General features: G+C 37.1%; 2 protein-coding genes across 2 annotated transcripts; one reads left to right on the top strand and one right to left on the bottom strand.

Annotated features, from left to right (window-relative positions):
* Positions 1–2437: 2437 nt before the first annotated feature.
* On the bottom strand, positions 2438–12709 carry LOC146139204 (putative ATP-dependent RNA helicase DDX20). The gene is made up of 11 exons (XM_083391422.1): positions 12594–12709; positions 11972–12162; positions 11464–11558; positions 10101–10269; positions 9425–9539; positions 8865–9007; positions 8165–8303; positions 7373–7492; positions 6637–6759; positions 4625–4769; positions 2438–4119 (listed from the first exon to the last, which is right to left on the bottom strand). Exons 1-11 carry the CDS (start codon positions 12653–12655, stop codon positions 3016–3018), a joined length of 2406 nt encoding a protein of 801 aa, XP_083247548.1. The 5' UTR covers positions 12656–12709; the 3' UTR covers positions 2438–3015.
* A 617-nt stretch (positions 12710–13326) lies between these two features.
* Positions 13327–14872, top strand: LOC146139203 (phosphoglycerate mutase 2-like). Its single transcript, XM_083391775.1, has 2 exons — positions 13327–13458; positions 14240–14872. The coding sequence occupies exons 1-2, from the start codon at positions 13327–13329 to the stop codon at positions 14870–14872; spliced, it is 765 nt and encodes a 254-aa protein (XP_083247901.1).
* The last annotated feature ends 456 nt before the right edge of the window (positions 14873–15328 follow it).

The following is a 15328-nucleotide window of genomic DNA, read 5'->3' as shown; positions in this document are numbered from 1 at the left end:
TTATAGACGGAAATAATATTTTTGTCCCAATATGGCTTGAACAAAAGCGCTTCGATCTACATTGCGACGTAACTGGCGTCCGATTCTAAAAATAATGGATTGTTGACAATAAGGCGAATTTCAAAACAAAGCGCTCACATTAAACGGATATACGTAACATCACATACAGCTCTGACGCATAAAAATTGGTGTAACAAGGCATTCGTTGCAAACTCTAGCAAGAGATATCGGCAATCGAATTTAAACAAAAACTTTCCGTGACGTAACATTAAGGCGATAAAACAAAGAATTAACTTGATGTGCTGACGTGTTGCGACAATCTAAAGATAATCTTATTTAACTCAAGGCCAGAAATAGTTCGTATTTTTATTATGTCCGTTCACCTAAAGGAATTGCTGTAAAAATAAGTCCTTTGAAGCAGGGCTGCGGAGTCGGGACTCGACGGAGTCGGTTTGTTTTGCCGGAGTCGGACTCGGGTAAGACCGCGTAAAACTACCCGTCCGGAGTCCGACGTGCGCATGCGCTGTATCAAATTTTAAAACTCTTAAGGCGGCAAAATGTAAGTTGTAAAAGTGTAATAGTAAATGCGAAATATTTTTAAACCATGTAATGCGGGTGGATCAATTATGACACCAATATGAGTGGATTACAGAAAATCCACCTTAATTTAGTTGCGTAAATGGGTAAAATACAGGCTGTAGAGTCAGAGCTGGACTCGGAACTTGACAAAATCTTACATTTGGCCGGAGTCGGATTCGGGTGTATTTTTTTGATCGGAGTCGGACTCGGGTTGTTTTTAACCGACTCCGCAGCCCTGCTTTGAAGTGGCGACGAAGTGATTTTGACTGTGACGATATAGACTAATTTTTCTTCAAGGCAGGTAACAAAACCCTCTTTACTTTACCTACAGAATGTAGCCTACCGACGACTGCAGCCTCCCAGACACTCTTACACCTACATGCGTGAAAAGGTCAGGGCAAAGCGGTGTGGAAGAAGCGTACCGGAGGACATGGCACAAAACGGGGTGCGACAACCCACCCCGGAACCCCATATGGGGCCTCCTGCCCCCGCTTTCCACAACTTCCGTCTGCCCCCGTTCCACCACCCACCATTTTGGGGGCCTAGGGTCCCTTTTCCGATACATATTGCGGTGCCATGCCCAATCATACCCCCGCCGCCTATGCTAAACCACGCGATGCCAAATGACAAGCAGATTGAAATGGACCTAAGGAGGTTTATCCAGAACATGAACTCAATGCAACAGCGCAGCAATCAAGGAAATGAGACTGCTAGAAGGGAGTTTTCGCGAATTTGCGCCGAGCAGACTATTAAGGCGGCCTTAGGCTTGCCAAGTGAAACTCCGTCGCCGCAGCCGCCTAATGTTCTTCACTAACCGTTGAACGTCTTTCTCGCAAAAACCGAATCAAGATTTCGAAACTGTTTTTGATTTTTTGAGAGAACCTTTACACGAAAAAACGTGTACCAACGATCGAATCTATTCTTCTGTGTGTCTTTTATTACGCTGTGACCTAACTATGCTTGTTTTTCGATTTATGTTCTCGCCTTTTTTACGGCGAATAAACGATTTTGCGCCATTTTATCAAGTTTAGGAAATATTGTGAACCGCTTCGGGTATTTGTCGCGAAATAAAAGCCCTACAAGATTAACTTTAACCGTGTGGAGCAATTATTTGGCGAGGAGTTGCTAAAACGCCCACATATTCTGATAAGTGTAGCTTTTCAAAAGGTTCCAAAATGTTAAACGCTATAGGGTAGGCCAGGGTTCTTAAATTGAGTCTGTGAGCCCTTTGGGGCACATGAGCTAAATTTGGGGGGTCCGTGAAGGCCTATTTAAAACCTTGATGTAGAATTTAAAAAATCGATTAATGAATGTTGGCCATTTAGACGTTACCGTTTAATGTATTTAGAGCAGGGGTTCTTAAACTTTTTTCACCTCGGACCCCTAAAATTATTTTTTGCTTCACGTGTACTCCTGCAGGCAAGAAATTATTAAAAATGACGTCATAAATTGACGTCACAATCAAATAGCCTGTCAGAAATGTGCTGACGATTTAAGTAAAAAGGAGTCTAACATTCAGTGGTAAAACGTTTTATTTTTAATTAAACTCTTTTTTTTAATTTGATTACTTTTTAAACGTACACTAATATTTCAATTTGGCCTTCATGGACCCCCTGAAATTAGTTCACGGACCCCCAAGGGGTCCATGGACCCCAGTTTAAGAACCCCTGATTTAGACGTTATCTCAGTGACACATTTGTTGGAACCAGCGTCATATTGTGACGTGATCTCTCAAAATTTCAATGCCACCCTGTTCCACGCGAACCGAACAATTTGTAGGGAGTCTGAAAAACGTTAACAACCTTCGGCGTACGCAAAAAAAACACAAGTAGTTTCAACAAAAACTTTTGGCCTTCAAACATATGAAACGCGAATAACGGAGGAGTGCAATAAACAAGGAAATTGGAACTTGGTTGAGAATGATTGATGCTATAAATATGGCACATTGGCGTACAAAATTACAGGAAAACTTTTTCTGAGTAGAAAAAGTCACAGAAGAAAATTGGAAAAGTACAGAAAGAAAAATTGGTTGAGAAATTAGGCCTACAGAAGTAAGTAACATTGTGTCAAAATTTCTATCGAAACTGGATTCACTTTCAAGAAATATTTAGGGAAGATTCGGACAACTAGAATTTCAGCATTTTGACTTTATATAATAGAACTAAAATTAGAGGTTTTCAGTTTGCACATTTGGTTCGAATTGGCAGTACACATCACTTGAGTGACTTTAAGTCTAATTTGTCGAATTTGACAGATTTATCTAGTTGTTGATAAAATCAGGGGTCCCAACATTTTTTTATAAAGGGTCGGAAAACTGTAAGACCTGGTGATCGCTATAAAACTTATGGCATCTGGAAACAAACTTACCGTTGATATAAATTTACTATCTTATGACAAAAATGTTATTTTTCCACCGGTATACCTCAAAAAACAAATTTACGAAAAAGCAAAGTCGATGCAATAGCGCGCATGGGCGAGCGCTTTTTGCTGAACATAATCGGCGTAAATTCGGTCGCTCGTGCAAAAATAACAGCTACACAACTGGTGATTTCCAAATCCTGCCATTTGTCCAGCAGGATACGACGGAGCTGGTTTAAAAGCCTGAGAACTTTCGTGCTGCTTTTCTGGCAAGTTATTACTGCAATCAGAATCGCTTGAACTGTCGCTTGTCCAGCTTAAAGAGCTGCTAGAAGCACTACTTTGTCTTCTGCTTAGTTTAGGCCTGGTATTACTTGTCCTTCTGCTTAGTTTAGGTCTGGTATCATGAACTGTAGGGTTTCGCTGTTCTTTGAAACTTTGGTTTGCTTTAACGCGCGTGTCACTTTGGCTCTCATTTTTGGACGCCATTTTTTGTCCGACTGATGAATTATGATTTAACCCCACGTTTTGGCTTGCTGTAACAGGCGCGTGCTTTTTCGAACTGCTTGGCGGCGTTGGCGGCATTGTTTCTGACAACGATGACGTCACAACTAAGTGCGGCTCTCGAAGCGCCGAAGAATTCGAGTTGTTATTGCAGATTTCGAGTGGTTTTTCGTCGCGACTTAGTCCATCCCCTGTAGAGTTGGATTCGCGAGGTATTTCTTCGGTGTCTTGAGATTGTGTTGGGGGTGGGGCGAAATCACCGTGAAGTTGGAAATGCGCCAGGTCGGCGGTCAGCTGTTCCAGATTCATCCGCCTGTAGTGCTCGTTGCGCCTGTGTACGTTACAGCGTTGGTTCAAATCGGGCAGACTCGGTATTTCGGGGAATTCGAACGGTGTTTGATTTTCCTTTTGGCCAGAAATGCTGTTTTTATCGCCATTGTCGTATTGGTCGTTGCTCGAAGATTCTTGACTTTCTTCTGTGGAGGAATTCGTTTTCGTCGTTTTGTTTTTTGTGGGTTTCACACTTTGCTGTTTTCGGTTCCATGAGCGGTGGGTATTTCCGTTTGTCAATCGTTTTTCGAAGTTTGTGCCATTAGAGATGAATGGTGTGTCTTGCTTTCTTCCGTTTGTCTCAATAGGTTTTCGACTATTTTCCTGTGGGTCGTGTACAAGAGGCTTCTGTCAAAAAACAAAAACAAAAATAGATTTCTTCATATGTTGAAAATGAATATTCAAAGCTATCTACTTCTGTATGGGCTTTGATACTTATTCCATGTCTTACTACAACCTCCAGCCATTATGCTCCAAAGATTTAGAAACAGCAAATTAAGTAATAACTCTAAACGAAGAGGTTTTTACTGATCGTATTTTATTAGGGCGTAAGTACCGGATCCAATAGTTTGCATTAACTATAGCTATCGACATATTAAAAGTGTCAATTTTGCAAACCTTAGAATTATCGATTTGTCAAGGAACAATTTTTGAAGGTTATTGAAATCAATGAAATTTAACAACTGTCGACAATAACATAACAAGTTTGAAAACGCTTTATACTTAGAGCTGTCTTATAATAAACCCTAAAAAATTCGGATAACAAAATATTCCACTAAGATAGTTTAGCGCGCCGTCAGTAACCAACGATTCGGCAATTTCAAAGCTAAAATATCTCATATTGGTCCAATACCTGTTGTATAGCTTCCGAAGTCTGCATATCACTGAGATCAGTCAGCTCTGACACAGGGGCATTGCATTGCGACGCAATCGCGGAAAAATCGGCCATCTCTTGTTCCGTTCCAATCAGAGAGACGGCGATTCCTTTGGAGCCGTAGCTGAAAAGAGAATAAAATGAAATAGTACAATGAAAGATCACACACATACGTGTTCAACAACTGTGATCTAGCCTTTCTGAAGTCGGTTTTTGACAAACGATGACGGTTTGCGTATTGTATTACACCGTAAGCCATTGAAGACTAACCGAATCTGTCGATCAATGATGCAAACAAGTCAGATTAGAAAACCACTTGCCTGCGGTGAGGTTCGAATTCCCAACTTTCGGTCAAACTAGGACCGTCGCTCTACCAACTCAGCTACACAGGCACAGGCTTAAAATACAACGAGTGCTTTCGCAAAATGCTTTCCTAAATCACTCATCCCATTAGGGGTTTCCATGCAAAAAAAGGCAAGTCAAAAAAAAATTCGTTTGGTTAAAAGCAAAAAAAAACGGACCTAGGCCATTTTCGGAGGGTCACTTTACCAATTAACCAAAGCACCGTTGCTCGCGCTACATATTACAACGGAAAGTCGCCCGGTATACTATATGACCGCTCTGTAGCTATTTAAGTTTTTACCGATATACCATATTTAGGTTTAATGAAATGGCTTCCAGTCTTTCCACGGTAAGAAGTAAACTTGGACAAGACTTTTAAACGGTGTCACGTAATGCCTTGTTTTTTTACAATAAATAGGCATAACTAGTATGTTCAACCATATATTGTAAAGCAAAATTAATCGAGTACTGGTCACGATCATGTGTAATTTTGTGTCCTAAACGTCACACAAATTGCCTCTTAAAAAAAATTGTATGTAAAACACTAATTAATGTCTAACATTGGTATTTCAGAAAAGCCACTACGAACAACATTGTTTTTATCCAAAACAAATCTTGGTAGATTGTAAAACAATTAAAATTGTCACTAACTTGATATTTTGCTACTTGATATAATTTAGTAATAACAAACGTAGGCTAATCTAAAAATAGTTGTGCTAATTTTCAACTAATCTATTAAAAACCTATATTGATATACTAAAGAGGATTAGTTTTAATCAAGTTTGAAAAGTTTTATTGTTTAAATATATATTTCATAAATGAAACAGTGTCTTATATTCATTTAAGGGTCTTATAAACATAATCTAGTTAGGCAAATTTAAACGGATATATTGGATTAAGATGTAGTAACCGTTGATAATAATCAGAACACAAGCTTCGTACCGTTTTGTCTGTTTGATTTGGTTAGATTGGTATTTTTACTATGGTTACTCCGTTTGTTTGTTTTGTTTTGTGTGATCGGTAGGTTGTCTGCTGTGTTAGGCACCAAAATTAAAGAAATCGTATAGGCCAGTGGTTCTCAAAGGGGGCCACTTGCTACTTGGCTCAAGTCACACTTTTTCATGTTAATTACCTTATTTATCGCCTAAACCTGGCAGGCTACATACATTCGATAGGCTGACACAGCATTTAACACAGCATCTAATAAAGCTGACACAGCATTTAACACAGCATCTAATAAAGCTGACACAGCATTTAACACAGCATCTAATAAAGCTGACACAGCATTTAACACAGCATCTAATAAAGCTGACACAGCATTTAACACAGCATCTAATAAAGCTGACACAGCATTTAACACAGCATCTAATAAAGCTGACACAGCATTTAACACAGCATCTAACTTTGAGATGATATAAAAAAACACGAAGAACTTGGGCCTAAATGCTTGTCACCAGAATGCTGACAAGATTCTGCCAGCCTGTTAAGTGTTTTTTGCTGGGGAGGAATTGATATTGTTTGGGCTTGTAAGGGAGGTATATGAAAAAACTTTGAGAAACCACTGGTATAGGCTAAACAAAACTATTACGTTTCAAATATTCGATAAACGGAGAAATCAATACAAAAACGTTAAATGATGGAACACGAACCGGCCGGCCCTCCCGATGCGGTGCATGTAGGTTTCCCAGTCAAGTGGAACGTCCATGTTTATGACCAGGTCCACGTTGTAAGCGTCGATTCCACGCGCGGTCAGGTCAGTCGATATTAACACCCTTCAAATATGGAAATGTAGCATTACAAACATAGTTTAACTGTCAGAAAACTAAAACAATCACATGTGTTCTGTAAAATCGAGCGTATATTGCTGAGAATAAGCATGAAAAAACGTAAACGGTGAAATATATTTTCTAAAATTTGAGGTACGGTATATAAGGTTTAATGACTGGAAAATGTCATAGAAAATGAAAATATAAAAGAATTGCATCACCTTAAAACCTATACTGGACAGCAATTTTTTTTTTTTTTTTTTATATTAAAAATCATGTATTAAACATTTTACGTTTTTCACATATTAGCAGACTTGTAAGATAAATTATTATTTCTGATAAAAACGGCTTTGTTCCTGAAGAAGATTAAAAGATTAGAAGGGTTCTGATCATTAATGAATAATATTATACATAATTTTCACGTCCATGTAACAGAAACTATTTTTTTCGGGGTAGAAAATACAATTTTCTTTATCGTATTCCAATTTTTTAAACAAAATAGCTATCTTCGCTGAAAAACAATTTTGAACCGTTTCCTATGATTAACAAACCTGAACAATTTATCGCGTGTTTTCATTGATCCAAAATTACCAAATATATATATATATATATAATATACCTGCATTTGAATTCTTTTAGCTTTGTAATTGCTTCAATGCGAAGAAACTGTTCCATGTTGCCTGAAATGAAGGTGCTTGGCCAACCGCAACTGTTCAGTGCTTCCGAAAGGCTTTGAGCTCTGCGCAATGAGGTCCAAGGTCAAACAAATATAAAGCAGTGTTGAAATTAGTGTATGCATGAACAGGATGCAGACAATGGTACTATGGTGGTTTAGCTCAGCCTGTTGATGTGTAGCTCAGTTAGTAAAGTGACGGTTACAATATGACTGAGGTTGTGAGTTCAAACCTCACCATAGGCTAGTTGTTTTTGTAGTCTGGCTTTGCTTGCACTACAATCCTGAATAACGACTGATCTAAGTAAGCCTTTATGAAGGCATCCGGTGCACATAAGAATAACAAAATAACTTAAAGGCATTTTAGAAAGCTGAAAGTAATTATTTCTGAATGCATTTATTTTTAAACTTGTGAATAGTTTATCATTTTACTAAATTTAAAAATTAAATACCTTTGTAAGATAATGTACGATTTAAAAAAAAATTATTACAGTAATATTTGAATGTAAACAAATCAAAATTTATTTTTCAAAAAAATTAAAATGTTATTGAACAATGTATTGGTCAGGCTTTTAAAGCCCCTGAGATCATATACTTTAACAAAAAAAGGTGTGTACTGTGTAGGTACTTTGGGGGTTTAGGTAAAATATAGAGTTGTAGTCTTAGTAGAAATGATTTAGATTTTCTTAAAAACAAGATGGACATTAAATTTGCCAAATATTCAGTTTGTGAGCTTACCTAGAGTGGTAATTGGAAAACACCAGCGCTTGTTGGAACGAAGAGCTTCCAAGGAGTTCAATTATGGTTTCAGTTTTCTTTTCGAAGAGCACATGCGGCAAACCAGCACCAACCACCTTGTAGTATAACTGGCGAATTCCTAGGTGCGTTAAAAGCAAACTTTTATACAAAGTTAAAGCGCTTGAGTGATGGGAACACTGCTAGTTGACAGAAAATTGTATTGGAGTTCTCCATTCATATATATTTCTAAACAAGGGTGTAATGACTTAAGTCAATGATTTGCACTTAAGTCATTGAGGTTTCCAAGTGATTTGATTTTGATCTAAATCTTTTTGGCAAAATGACTTTATTTAACTTAAGTTTTTTTTGACAAATAACATGAATTGGACGTAAGTCATTGTGTCAAATAACTTATATGAACCAAAAGCGCAGTAATTCATAGAAAAATTTTTGCGCATATTGCTGGAAATTTTGTTTAGTTGCTGCATCCACAATTTGACATAGAATCTTTCTGTCTTATGCACCTCAAAGCGATTTAAAATTGATTTAGTCTTATACCTTTGGTATATTGTGTTGTCCAACCGACTTAAACAAAATTTCAAAACTCAACAGTTTATTGTTTTAGGATTAGGTTATGACAATCTAACTCTCAATTTAAACTTTGGCAATTATCAAAATATACTCTGCAGCAAAAACTTACCTAAGAGTGAAGGATCCTTGGGATTTAACCGGACAAATTGGGGTTGAAACATGTATCTTTTCAAGAAAGCAGCCAGTGCCTCGGGATAGGTTGCCGACAGCGCAAGCATTTGCTTTCTGGGAGGAAGTGATGAATAAATCCAGCTGCAAATAAAATTGATTGTTGATTTTTTGTTTAAATAACAATACGGTATACTAAATTCCATATACAAATTTGAAACAGTTTTTATGCACCAAGAAGACACCATTTGGATGACGCTCCACCATTTGGTTAGAAAAACATTGTCCAATAGTTGCCTTTGCATTAAAACTATAAAACAACTAAAAATAATAACAATATCTTCTAAGCATTAATATAACGTCATTGGGATACTAGAACGATTGTTTTTAGAGTGACCTGTGAAAATTACCACAAAAATGATAATTTTTACCTGTAGTAATAAAAGTTATAATACGGGATGGGATCTTTAAACGCTAAATACCCAAAGAACCTTAAGTCTTTCTGATACATTAACCACTTCTCTTATGATTCATATATTATATTAGCTTTAGTTTACTTACTTGATTTGACTCTGAAAGCTTCCTTCTTCTACAAGCTTATCTGCTTCGTCCAACACAAACAGTCTCACATTGGCAACCGATAGAATTTGCATTTCAATTAATTGTTTCATTCTACCTTAAAAACAGCAAGGACATATAAGGCAACAAAGTGTTTTAGGATATTTTATTTTAACTTTGGACTATATACAATTAGGGATGTCCAATATATACTTGATATTTTGGACAAATGTATGACAAACCGCTGTGACACCAAATGACTTCATTACCATGCATAAACAAAATTTATTCAGATATAATAAAATTCAAAAAAAAATTATAAAGCCAAATTTTTTTATGAGTGTCGATATCATCACTTTGCAACAAATCGGTACCGGACAACGCTATATATATGCACTTGTACTATTGTATATATATCTTTATTTTTTCAAATATAAAACAGTAGACAAAAATTGTCGCTAACCAATGTAAAACAAATGAATTTATTCTTTAAATAAATGTTTAAAAATGTTATCATTAACAAAAGTTGAAAATGTTGTTTATAACTTGTTTTTTGACCCAACCTGTAATCAAGCAAGAACTGCTCAAAATGTTTGTTTTTTTTAATCATGGCAAATGTAACCAACTTTATGAAGTATATAACTGAGATAGAAAATATTATTTTTCACCAACAACTTACCAGGTGAACCGATTGCAATATGGCAGTTCTTTGCACGATGCCTATCCTTGGCTACTTGGGTTCCGCCAATGAAAACAGCCACATTTAAACCCTCGATAAATTGACCAATTGAAGAAATAACGCCATAAATTTGCAAAGCAATCTCTCTGGTTGGTGCAAGGACAATGGTCTGAGAAAAACATTATCCAAACTTAATTTGCTAATAGTAAACAGGTGCCCATTTTAGGTAGTAAATAAGGATTTTGTACAACCATATTTATCGGGGTTACTTTAGAACAGGGGCAGGCAACATACGGCCCGCGACAGGATTTTGAGCGGCCGTAGACAGTTTCCAGTACACATGAAAATGTGAACCGCAGACACAGTCTACCGCAATCGCCAATTACTTTCTTACTACGTCAAATAATAGTGATTGTTAGTTATTCTTTAGTTTTTTGTTTTGGGTAAAAATTCGAGGACTCCAGCCATAAGATTAACATCAACATCAAACAGTTCGGAAATTAAATTAACACACAGTACAGAATAAGACCAAAATAGGACTAATAGCAAATAGTCGTAATACCATCGGAATAAGTCAGAAACCCGTCCCAATAATACCTAAATGACCAGAATCAGGCCTATAAAACATTTTACCTAACCCTAAACCTCACCCCTAAGTACATCACTAATTTCACTAATAATTTTAACCCTAACCCATTTTCTAACCCTTACCATTACCCACCGGCCACCAATAACCCCAAACAGGGCCACAAAAACAGGTGCCAAAACAGGGGCTTCAAACCAGGGCGCCCAAAATTCAACACCAAAGCGGCCAATGCAATGGCCCCAATCGTCCCATACCTTCTCCCTACAGTTTCAGGCGCGATTTTGATCATATAGGCCTTATTCCGAAGAATTTAGGAGTTATTCCGACAGATTTGTGTCTTATTCAGACGATGCAGTTAATATTCTGTCGTAAATATTACTGCGTGTTTAGCTTTATTATGTTGTTAGTGTTAATACTATGGTATAATTGATATTTCTGCTTTAGGTATTGTTGATTTTAAGGTTTTATTGTGTGTTCCAAATTTAGACTAAGAGTTTACATTTTGCAGAGAAACGTAAAGTTTAACAAAAATTGGATGCCTAAGTACTTTTTCAAGTCGGCAAGAAAAAAATCAGTTGTTTACAGGACACTGAGAGTGTTGCCGTGTTTAAAGAGTAGAACATAGCCGCCATTATGCGACAAAACATGAAGTCCAGTACAATTAATATATCGATCAGGAGTCCAGCCAGCCAAGACTTCAGTTTCCCATATCAGGCCCGCCGACTGGAGAAGTTGCCCGCCCTTGCTTTAGAACATAAAATATAATACAAATTAAACCTGAAGAGAAAGAGATTTTTCATCCACAGCTTCGAGTGCAATCACAGAGAATACACATGTCTTTCCAGTTCCCGATTTTGCCTGAACAACCATATCTGAAAAAAAAATAAAAAAGGAATCCAAAGATTTTGTTAATTTGTTTATGCAAAATTATTAACATATTACCAAATCTTTACATAAAAGGACAGGCAATTTGTTGTAAATTGTTGAATATATATAAAAGTCAGCGTTGGTCTAGAATCATACCAGCATTCTTTTTGCTGTAATGAAAGTAGGGGTCAAGAGAAAGAAATATGGGAGAATAAATATAATAATAATACTTGACCCAATAAACCCAAACACTAACTCGCATCCCAATCCGAATAATGCTAGCAATGTAAAATCCTGAACAAAAATGTGGCAGGATTCTAGGCCGGCACTATAAAACTCTGTTGAGACATTTGTTTATTTTTTACACGTCAAAAAGTATAAATATATACAAAATATATATATATAAAGAAAAACATACCTAAACCGCACCTTCCCAAGGGTATGGCTTTCAACTGAATCGGCGAGGGTTTAAAGAATCCAGATTTTTTTAGGCCCATCAGAACTGGGTCTGGGAGAAGCAACTCGTCAAAAGTAAGCGATTGAACTGATGTGACATCGTCAGTCCTCTCTTTGGAGTCCAACTTGTGTCCAACGGTAAAGCTCATTTCACTATTTTTTACAGTGAAAATATTGCTTATAATGATTATCAACGCTTTCAATAAATTTACACTTTAAAAAACATTAAGTTGGTAAGACCTCCAGCAATTTTAAATGCATTTGCATAGTGGTATGTCATTAAGGCTATAGTAGTGCTCAGTAAAAAACTAAAAACAGATCTAACAAACCGAGTATCATCTTTAATGGGACACCTCTTTCTTTAACAATAAAATATTGCAATGTAACAGAGGGGACATCAGAAAAAAGGTGAAAAAGTTAAGTTACAGTATGGAAAATTTTCTGAAAATGTTAGATGGATGTTTTAGAGGGGCCAGGAGTATTTTTGTAATGTCTATGTTTTATGTTTAAAAGGAAGAGGTATTTTACCCTGCTAACCAACTAATTTAAAAAAAAATTATAGTCTTAAATGGGTGTATGCATACCTGGCTAACCAGGTGAGAGGGGTTGGTAGCCGAGGTCGCATATACGGGCGTTTATGTCGCATATTCGGGCGGTTGTTGGTCGCATATACGGGCGGAGATGTCGCATATACGGGCGAATTTCTCTACCGAACATACTGTGTGGTGTAAGGCGTCGGAATGGCGTTCTATCAGATTTTAGTAGGCCATTATGAAGTGTTTGTGTTGCCTGACAGTTATGACGTCATATCATGTCTTCATCGTAACGTCACTCTCATCAAGTTCTGTAGTAAATAGCTCATATTTGGCTAGGTCGCATATACGGGAGTTCGCATAATGTCGCATATACGGGCAAATTTCTCTACCGAACATACTGTGTGGTTTAAGGCGTCAAAATGGCGTTCGAATAAATTTTAGTTGGCCATTATAAAATGTTTGTGTTGCCTGACAGTTATGACGTCATATCATGTCTTTATCGTGACGTCACACTAATCTAGTGGTGTAGTAAATTACCCATATATTTGGCTAGGTCGCATATACGGGCGTTCGCATAATGTCGCATATACGGGCGAATTTCTCTACCGAACAACTCACAGTGTGTTCAGTAGAGAAATTTTTTTTAACTTCCTTTTTGTTGTCAAGTTGATTTTGTCGTATTCTTATATATACGAGTGTTTTAGTATTGTAGTCACTAACCCCCATTTTTGTATTATTGTAGAAATATTGCTTTAAGTGTTAAACTGCCACATTTTGCAAAATGGCTGCCAAGTACAAGGTTGTGATGATTCGCAACGGCGAAAGTGAATGGAACAAAAAAAACAAGTTTTGCGGATGGTTTGACGCAGAGCTAAGTTCAAAGGGATTAGAAGAAGCAAAAGAAGCAGGGGAGGCTTGTGGGGGATGCGGGTCAGATTAATGAGTCTTCATTTATATAATTGCCAAGATGAATCGACCACACTCCTACAAGATGTGAGATTGCCTGTCTTCGTGAGGCCATTAAGGTCCAATTCTTTCCTTTAGTTCAGATACATGAACAGTCAATTTTGCTGTCTTAGTAAAAGCTGTAAAAGCATTTTATATTTGATTGAACACGCTATTTATAGACGAGAATCAGTTAAGAAAATTTCTGCGAACAAAGAAAGATTTACGTCATTAATTCTTATAATACTTAACAAAATATCACGTGATAACAAGGCGTGGTCTCAAGCCTTTTTCACACTTATTTCTGACGCGAAACATACAATTTTTACGTCAAAACGCGATTGCGAAACAGCTTCTGACGCCAGTTAAATGTCAACAGTTTGAAAATCACACGACCGGGGAAACCGACTAATGTTCAGACCGCGGTGTTTTGAAACATATACAAAAAAAAACGGATGTAAATGCCTTGACGCATAAAAATTGGTGTCAGCAATTTGAATTTTTTTGCAATTCGCTGCAAGGATATCGCAAACATTAACATGCGGTTGCAAGAAATCTACGTAACGGAATTTTACCGAAAACTTTCCGCTTATCGTTTGCACATTGGCTGCAAGGAGTAACGCAAACATTTAAAGGATTGCAAAGAATTTAGGCCATAGATTTTTACTGAAAATTTTCTGTTACGACACATCGATTAAAAACAAAAATTCTCTGTGTAAACACAATATGACGAAGTGGCTACTATATAGGCCCTAAAAGATGCCGGTTACAAATTCGACATCGCTTACACTTCGGTGCTAAAAAGAGCCAACAACACCCTTGAAGAGATTTTAAAAATCCTTGGGCAGGGGGACCTTCGCGTTGAAAGGTCTTGGCGTCTCAATGAGCGCCATTACGGAGGCCTAACTGGCTTGAACAAAGCCGAAACTGCAAAGAAATACGGCGACGAGCAAGTACACATTTGGCGAAGAAGCTTTGACACTCCACCACCTGAAATGAAAGAGGATCATGAGTACTATGAAATAATCGCAAAAGATGAGAGATACAGCAACATGAAACCAGATGATATGCCGACTTGTGAAAGCCTCAAGCTAACCATCAAACGGGCGCTTCCGTACTGGAACGACAGCATTGTTCCAAGTATAAAGGCTGGAAAGAGCATTATCATTGCAGCGCACGGCAACAGTCTTCGAGGCATCGTGAAGTATTTAGATGACATGTCTGATGAAGCCATTATGGCACTGAACCTGCCAACTGGGATGCCCTTCTATTACGAACTGGACGAAAACATGAAACCGGTCACGTCTATGAAGTTTATGGGAAGTGAAGAGACAGTTCAAAAGGCAATGGCTGCTGTCGCAGCACAAGGCAAATCAAAATAGTTCTGTCCAAGCATTTCGCCCCCATATAAAATTCAATATGTTAACCAGAAATTTATTTACACTGTCGTTATTTTCTGTTTTTGTTTGTTGTTGCAGATCTTACTCAAAAATGCTTTTATTAATATTTGTATGAATATTTAAATGTTGTCAATACAGTATATTAAGAATAAAACGTTAATTTCTTGTTTGAAGTCTACAGGAAATTAAGATTATGTTTAAAGCAAAATATGCTGTTGATCAAACCAATAAAAAGTAATTTTACAAAATTACATAAAAATAGTTATAGATAGAAAAACCATAACATCTAAAATAACAACTATTATAAAAAGCCAAAATTTTACATCACTAATAACAATTTGTTGTTTAGAATTGCCATTTTATTTGTGGTACAGTATCAGGCACTGCTGTTAGCAGTCAAAAACAGGTTTCCGAAACAAAATGTAAAAAGTTTATTAA

The sequence above is a fragment of the Ascidiella aspersa genome, chromosome 6, assembly GCF_963924565.1.
Source record: "Ascidiella aspersa chromosome 6, kaAscAspe10.2, whole genome shotgun sequence".
In the NCBI taxonomy this organism is placed as follows: Eukaryota; Metazoa; Chordata; class Ascidiacea; order Phlebobranchia; family Ascidiidae; genus Ascidiella; species Ascidiella aspersa.
The sequence above is the reverse complement of the archived record's forward strand: the minus strand, read 5'-3'. Positions and strand labels throughout refer to the sequence as shown.

Bases quoted from the DNA above. Each gene is read 5' to 3' on its own strand.
- LOC146139203 (XM_083391775.1), top strand. From the start codon at position 13,327: ATGGCTGCCAAGTACAAGGTTGTGATGATTCGCAACGGCGAAAGTGAA. The intron at 13,459-14,239 runs GCTTGTGGGGGA...GCTACTATATAG, and splicing joins AAGCAAAAGAAGCAGGGGAG to GCCCTAAAAGATGCCGGTTA.
- LOC146139204 (XM_083391422.1), bottom strand. From the start codon at position 12,655: ATGCGACATAAACGCCCGTATATGCGACCTCGGCTACCAACCCCTCTC. The intron at 12,163-12,593 runs GTATGCATACAC...TGTAAAAAATAG, and splicing joins CCTCTCACCTGGTTAGCCAG to TGAAATGAGCTTTACCGTTG. The intron at 6,760-7,372 runs GTATATTATATA...CCATATTTGAAG, and splicing joins CTAAAAGAATTCAAATGCAG to GGTGTTAATATCGACTGACC.